The sequence below is a fragment of the Argentina silus genome, assembly GCF_951799395.1.
Source record: "Argentina silus genome assembly, chromosome: 4".
NCBI classification, from domain to species: domain Eukaryota; kingdom Metazoa; phylum Chordata; class Actinopteri; order Argentiniformes; family Argentinidae; genus Argentina; species Argentina silus.
Window position 1 is genome coordinate 20,742,746 of NC_139658.1, and position 8,106 is coordinate 20,750,851.

An 8,106-nucleotide genomic window follows, 5' to 3' on the forward strand; every position below is an offset into this window, starting at 1 on the left:
ATGGGTGAGTCAGTGGTTCATGATAGAGGTTGAATGGGTGAGTCAGTGGTTCATGATAGAGGTTGAATGGGTGAGTCACTGCTGTTTACTCCAGCAGGCTGGTAACTAAGTTGAATGAATAGAGAATGGATGCAACGTAGAAACAGAACAGTTCTATGTCTCTGGGAGGCACAGGTGATAATCATTATGATATATCTACTGTATGAGATCAACAAAGTGAGAGCAGTTCCCACTACATTTCAGAGAAAGTAGAAACCACACTTATATCCTTCATGCTGAGAAACAACAACAACGACAACAACAACAACAATGTTGGTGTTGTTATTATTCTGTCTGTGAGGCCTCATCTTATATTGATTATGGTTTTCAGCCCTCAATTACATGAAATTTAAAAAAGGAAAAGTTCACCGCAAGAAATCAATATTAAGAGGTTGTTTTGCTCTGGGGGGTCATAGCTCAAGATTCATCACTGCAAATGTGACTCATCCCTTCTTTGCAGTTTGATAAATATGGAAGCCTACAGCGTTAAAAAAGTATCCACAAACAGTATACACACTAGAAATACTCCCAGAGCAGCTAGATATCATAATATCCACCAACATCATCATGACCAAACTTGAAACACTACACACAGCAAACTGCACAGCAACACCACAAACCAAGACTTTAACTTACTACTCACTACACACTCATTAACATATATGTATTAGTCATTACAGGTGTAAACAAACATAAACACAAGGAAAGAAAGAAAGAAACAAACACCTTACCTCCGTTGTGAGAGAAGCCTCAAGGTACCATGGATTATTACATACTGTATCCCAGGGCCAAGTAGACAGCCCTCCACAGCAGACAGACCACAACACAACTACTCCAAGGTGATCTCTCCGTCTAGTTCTCCTCCTCCTCCTCCTCCTCCTCCTCTCCTCCTCTCCTCCTGCCCTCCCTTCCTCCTCTCCTCCCCTGTTCTGCTGATGTGCTTGCTGTGTGTTTCCCCGGCAGTGCGCTGGCAGGGCCTCAGGTCTTCAGGGAGACCCATTTTCAATTAGACGAAGCGCAGCACCTGAGCTTCATGGAACATTCCATCTCTCCTCTTCTTTTTCTACTCAGAAATAAACAGTGATTCGCCTCTCCTGGGACAACACAACACCTGTCTGCCTGACCTCTACGCACAGGGTCATCATCCTCCACAATCACAGCTTAATCATGGGGTTGTTCCCAATGCTTGTAGAAGTTAATAAACAGTATTGTTAACTTCTAGTGCGAAAGTGAGGCTTATTTTGATTTGACTGAAGTGTAACCCTAGCCTAACCCTAACCCTAACCCTAACCCTAACCTTAACCCTAACCCTAACCCTGTTGATCAAGCAGCTTGGTTTGATCTCACCAGACAGGTATTCCTAGTCCTTACTCTCCAGGGATGACTGCAGTAAGACTAGAGTGGTCCTCTGTGGCTCAGTTGGTAGAGCAAGGCGCTAACAATGCTTAGGTTGGGGGTACAATTCCCACTGGGACCATATATACTGAAACATTTATGCACTCACTGCAATGTAAGTCGCTTTGGATAAAAGCATCAGCTAAATGGCAGATATTATTATTATTAACTACAATAGAGCTTAATAAAACGGAGCAGAGATTAAGGCTGAGGAGGTCCTTCCTGTGATGTCATGGGTGTGTTGCTGTGTGTACCTGGTCGCCCGGGCAACGGCACTAAAATTAGCTCATTTAGTCACCAGATCAGCGCAGATGATGTGTGTGTGTGTGTGTGTGTGTGTTGGTATGATTCACCCTTCAACCAACTGTTACCTCACCAGGGTAATACTGGGACTCGTTGATACACAGGCCCAGAATAATATTATGATACCTGTATTGTCTCTAGCGAGTTATTTTAATTAAGCAGTCGTCTAAGTTTATCCTATGTGTTTAAATGATGCAATAATTAACTTTTCTAATGTCTAATCTGTTATATAATCAAATCAATCTTAAATGTGATGTAGCCTTTAAGGTTTAAAGTCGTTCAACTGATTACTTTGAATCAATTATTGAGAGTGTGAAGAGAGAGAGAGAGAGAGAGAGAGAGAGAGAGAATAAATAATTATAATTATTACCATTATCGTTCAAGTGGGTTTACAGATAGATCTGTTTATATACTAGTACACTAGTAGAATAAATAATTATCCCAAAAATCCCAAAAGTGTCTTGAGTCTTTATTGAAATATCTAGTAACAGTTTTAGGCGGTTTGTCCATTCCCATTGCAATGTCACAGACAGGATCATTATACAACGTTTAGAGAACAACTGCAGGGTCACAGACAGACATGCCTTACGAAGGCAACTAGGAACTTTAACAGTATACAAGGAGAGACTATGCTGTGTGTCTGAATCAGTGGAGGCTGGTGGTTGTAGAAATCGGAGGACGGGCTCATTGTAATGGATGGAATGGAATGAGGAATGGTATCAAACACGTGTTCCTTATTCCGTCACATGCATTACAATGAGCCTGTCCTCCGATTTCTACCTCCACCAGCCTCCAATGGTTTGAATACATCCACAGACGATGGTGTTTTCATAGAGTCTTTTACCCAAACACTGGGCAGGTAGATGTCCTACCACAGAAATGTTCAACACTTTGTTTGTAATTAGTTTACCATAGTCAAAGGTGAAAGAGGAGCATACTCTTGAGCAGTACAGTGTAGTGATCGTCACAGTAATATGAACTGAGGCTTGTTCAGGGGGGAGCTGTATCATGAACACACAACAACAACACCAGGTGGTCTAATGGTTGAGCTGTGGTTAACCAACCAATGACCACGAGACCGCTTCGACCACACTGGAGCGTTAGTGGCTAGCCTGTCCTGAGTGTCCCAGCAGCCTCCAGTGTAGAAGAGCCCTACAGACATGGGGTCCATGGGGGGTCTAAAGTTCAACGCTGGTATCATCAGAGAGGGGGTATATACACTAGTGGGGGGGGGGGGGGGGGGTAATAGATATGCATCAGTGATTTGGCTTGGTCTTTTACAGGTCTCGCTATGATCATGTCCACAGTCAGATAGACCGATATGAGGGGCAGACCTGGGACTAGATAACATTTGTTTTCTTTAAAATGCTCTGGCTGTGTGTGTGTGTGTGTGTGTGTGTGTGTTCCCCATTATATCTATGCATTACAATGAGCCCATCCTCCGATTCCTACCTCCACCAGCCTCCCCTGCTGGGCACAGGGTGGGAGGAGTTCGTATTTTGGGGACATATCCATTGGTTCCATTATGCTCTGCAAGCCGAATCAAGCTCACATTTAAAAAGAAAGAAAACAAATACTACTTTGTATCAACCCAGGTCTGTGGGTCTTCGGGGGAGGTGTGTGTGTGTGTTTTGGGGGCGGGGGGGCAGGGCGGGGGGTGCATGAGGGAGGGGGGGGGCTATGTGGCAATGGACTCCATGATCTCGTGACACAGGCATTGGCAGAAGCCGTAGAAGACACAGAGGAGGAGTGTGGAGGGGACCAGGGAGACCAGGATGACCCCTAGGGTGAGCTGTTGGATCATCAGCAGGTAGATGCCCAGTGGCAGGGAGCTGAAGTACACCAGACACAGGACCCCCAGCAGGAAGCGGGGGAACGTCCGCTGGGTCCAGGCCCGGCACTTCTGCACGGGCAGGTGACAGGGGAGGGAGTCCAGGCTGGGGGGCCGGTACAGACGCACCATGTTGAGCATGCTCAGTGAGTCCGACGACTGAGACTCCGTCCCTGGAACCTCCATGATGGTGATGACCAAGCAGTCAGAGGAGCTGTGGGATTGGTCGCCTCCACTTCCTGTCACACAGCCTCCTCCCCCTCCACCTCCGCCTCCTCCCCCTCCGCCTCCCCCACCCAGGCCGTTAGGGGTGAGGAGCACCTCGCCGTGCTGCGTCGTAGAGATGGAGACGGAGCCGCTCTTCCTGGCCCTGTCCTGATAGGTCAGTATGGCCAGGATGTTGCTGTCGTCCTGCATTAGCCACACCTCCTCGTCGGGGACGTGCGTCTCGTGGCGACAGAACGGGCAGCTGATGATGCTGGGGGAGGAGTCTCCCATCTCCACGATCTTCTTCAGGCATTTGGCACAGACGCGGTGCAGACAGCCCAGGACCTTGGGCTTGCGCGTGCGTGTGTCGTAGCGGTTGTAGCAGATCTTACACTCCAGCTCCTCCAATGTGTAGACCAGAGACTGGCAGCTCTCCGCCGACTCCACCCCCTCACACCGCTGACTCATCCTGAGACAGGAAGTGATGCGGGCAGAGCCAGGAACCAGGAAGGAAGGAAGGTGTCGATACGAGCTAGGCCCACCAGGTGTGGATGGGAGCTGAGCCAGTCAGAAGGGACTGCAGGTGTAGTTGGGAGCTCAGTCAATCGGGAGGGAGTGCAGGTATAGTTGGGAGCTCAGCCAACCGAGGGAAGTGCAGATCTGGCTGGGAGCTCAGCCAATCAGGAGGGAGTGCAGGTGTGGTAGCTGGGAGCTCAGCCAATCGGGGAAAGTGCAGGTGTGGTAGCTGGGAGCTCAGCCAATCGGGGGAAGTGCAGGTGTGGCTGGGAGCTCAGCCAATCGGGAGGGAGTGCAGGTGTGGTAGCTGGGAGCTCAGCCAATAGGGAGGGAGTGCAGGTGTGGTAGCTGGGAGCTCAGCCAATAGGGAGGGAGTGCAGGTGTGCTAGCTGGGAGGATATCCCGTCTCTGTGGTTAGAATGTTCCAAAGGAGACTGGTCTGTGTTGGTGCCACAGCAGCTATATGATTTTGTCCCTGATTCAATCTTTTTATAAGATCATTATTTACAGTGTGAAGACACAGATTATCATACAGAAGTGATACGTTTTTCCTTTCAACCTGTTACATAAACATAAAACCTAAAGTCCAGTGACAAGTTTACAAGGGGGAATTACATTAAGTTGACATGGGGGAGAATCCTAACGTAAAACAGATATTATGGCACATATAGTTTTTCACAGAAAAATAGAACATTCACTTATTACTTTATAAATCTTGACAACAATGTTTTTTTCACTGAACAATTATGCCCTGGTTTATTTTTGGGGCAGGCCCTGATACTGAAAATACCCTGAATAGATTAAATTACATACAGTTATAATATTCACAGTTGTGTGTGCATGCTGAATAGGGTCTTAGCTTTACAATGATCAATATTGAGATATCATCTTCAGAGAGGAAGGCAAGGTAGTGTTGGATGTTATTAAATGTTGCGTTGCCACTGCTGCCAACATTAACACAGCGCTGAGCAACCTCTCATCAGATCCTCATCACTCAACCGACAGTCAGACACTCTCATGGTGACTCTGTCTACTTTGCAAATACTAGGACCTGCAGGTTGGATTAGAATTCAGTTGCAGATGTAATCTCAACAACTCATCCAGAGAACAGTCCCCATCGCAGGTAGAGTCAATGAACAGAGGCCAGGAGGAGGAGGAGGAGGAGGAGGAGGAGAGGAAACCATGTTCTCATTGGTCACTACTGCTCAGAATATCCAAGAACAAGGGGGTGACTTGGTCTGTGTCTGTCGTTGTTCCTGGTCAGGTGTGTGTGTGTGTGTGTGTGTGTGTGTGTGTGTGTGTGTGTGTGTGTGTGTGTGTGTGTGTGTGTGTGTGTTAGTTGTTTCTGGTCAGGTTGTCGTCAGTTGTTCCAGCTACAGGAGGGTGATGGTGGGGTCACAGGCGCTGCTGCAACAACATGTTCCGTCCTGTCGAGAGAAGAGAAGAAGAAGAAGCCCATCATTCCCCACGTCATTCTGACAGGCTGACACATCGACCTGGGAACAGAGGCCCATATTCAATCAACTGCGGATAATGGCATGTCGCATTGCAGGCTCACTCAGAATGTTTCTGAACCGCATCAAAACTGATGCGAGATGACAGATGCAGCACACTGATGCAAAACCATACTTTTCCTTCAAATACAGTGTGAACATTTTGAATGAACATGCAGTCCTAGAGGTCACCCAAGGTCACCGAGGCTGCAGCAGTAAAGGTGTTAGCATGGTGTTAACATGGTGTTAGCCTGATTCATTACTCCATTATGGACACAGGGGGGTCCTCTATGGGTCCTCTATGACCACACTAACAGCCCACTTTAACTGGCCCTCCCTCCCTCCCTCACACATGGGGAAGGGCTCAGGAGGGGCTATATGAGGAGCATTAGTGTGTGTGTGTGTGTGTGTGTGTGTGTGTCTGTGTCTGTGGGGGGGGGGGGGGGGGGGCTCTCTCTTCTCTTTCTCTCTCTCCCTCTCTCACTACGCTACAACGGAGGCAGAGGAAGATGTAGTGCACTACCACGCTACAAGTGTAGATTCCACCTCCCTCGCCGCTCCTTCTGTCATTACGTAACACCTTGTCCTCCTTTTCTCCGTCTGTTTTTCTTTGCCTCTCTCTCTCTTCTCCTGAGCGAAGGTTGTTTGAATCTGAACTAGGTCTATTAATATCCCAGCCTGCGGAGCTGGGGGGATACACCGCCTGCTATAGCCCAGACCCCAGGGGGACGGAGAGAGAGATGAGAGAGGAGAGAGAGAGAGAGAGACAGAGGGGAGAGAGAGAGAGAGAGAGAGAGAGAGAGAGAGGGGAGAGAGAGAGAGAGAGAGAGAGAGAGAGGGGAGAGAGACAGAGAGAGAGGAGAGAGACATAGAGAGAGAGGGACAGACACAGAGCAGAGAGGGGAGGAAGGAGTGAAATAGAGAAAGAGAGGTAGTGATGATGACAGGCTGTCTCCGCGGCTCTAGAACCAGAACAACACAAGGTTACATAAACAAAAGGAGCCAATGGGTCAGTCTCTCGTCTACGGTGGGGGAGGAGGCTCAAGAAGCACCTCTGCTGTCCTATCCTCTCTGACAGCAATAAAAAATGCAATTACCTCTGTACCCTGAAGGGACACATTGTAACACGCCTGAGCATATTTATCACTTTGATGAAGTAAAGTGCTAGCATCTGTGTTTGTGTGTGTGTGTGTGTGTGTGTGTGTGTGTGTGTGTGTGTGTGTGTGTGTGGTTCAAACAGGCTAAGTAGATGAGCTAAGTATAGCCTACCTCATCTTCTACAAAGCCAATATTTGGACAGAGCTGCCATCATTTTCACAGAGATAGAAAAAGATCTACAAAATCAGAGTCTGGTTTTACATAGTGTACAAAGTGTTAAATGTAGTTCCAAAGCAAACCTGAAACATGCAATTGATGTTAAATCTCTCTCTCTCTCTCTCTCTCTCTCTCTCTCTCTCTCTCCTTCTATCTTTCTCTCTTTCTAGGCCACCATTTACCAGTCATGCTGTTTTTCAACCAGAACAAAACCAGGACCAGGTTACAGTACATTAAAATCCGACAATCCGACCCTGTATGATTAATCCAATCCTGTATGTTTAATCCACCCCTACTATGTTTAATCCAATCCTGTATGTTTAACCCAATCCTGTATGTTTAACCCAATCCTGTATGTTTAATCCAACCCCTATGTTTAATGCAATCCTGTATGTTTAATCCACCCCTACTATGTTTAATCCAACCCCTATGTTTAATCCAACCCCTATGTTTAATCCAACCCTGTATGCTTAATCCAACCCTGTTTGTTTAATCCAACCCTGTATGTTTAATCCAACCCTGTTTGTTTAATCCAACCCTGTTTGTTTAATCCAACCCTGTTTGTTTAATCCAACCCTGTATGCTTAATCCAACCCTGTTTGTTTAATCCAACCCTGTTTGTTTAATCCAACCCCTATGTTTAATCCAACCCTGTATGTTTAATCCAACCCTGTTTGTTTAATCCAACCCTGTATGAGCACTGAGTCTTACTACAGTCGGCTACTTGCTACAGATACAGTAGAGTAGATTAGAGACAGTATCTTCACTCTACATGTTTCTACACACCCAGAGGATTTATTACTATTGACTAGAGTCTGGTAGAAGACGGAGCCAGGGCAGTGAAGGGAGGTACAGCAGTGATGTCACGAGACCTCCGATCATGTCCACTCTGTCCTCTAACCATGATTCATCCTCTGCATCGCCATTAACATGCTGCTGACACAATGCATGGGGTGTTCCTTATCTGATCAGATGACCAGAAATCCATGCTGGGTTATAGTCAGTGTG

At 47.0% G+C, this 8,106-nt stretch overlaps 1 protein-coding gene across 1 annotated transcript; it reads right to left on the reverse strand.

The window, feature by feature from the left end:
* Window positions 1-3,415: 3,415 nt before the first annotated feature.
* On the reverse strand, window positions 3,416-4,243 carry LOC310803675 (E3 ubiquitin-protein ligase RNF182; the record flags this gene model as incomplete). Its single annotated transcript, XM_083668528.1, has 1 exon — window positions 3,416-4,243. One exon carries the CDS (start codon window positions 4,241-4,243, stop codon window positions 3,416-3,418), a length of 828 nt encoding a protein of 275 aa, XP_083524654.1.
* Window positions 4,244-8,106: the final 3,863 nt, after the last annotated feature.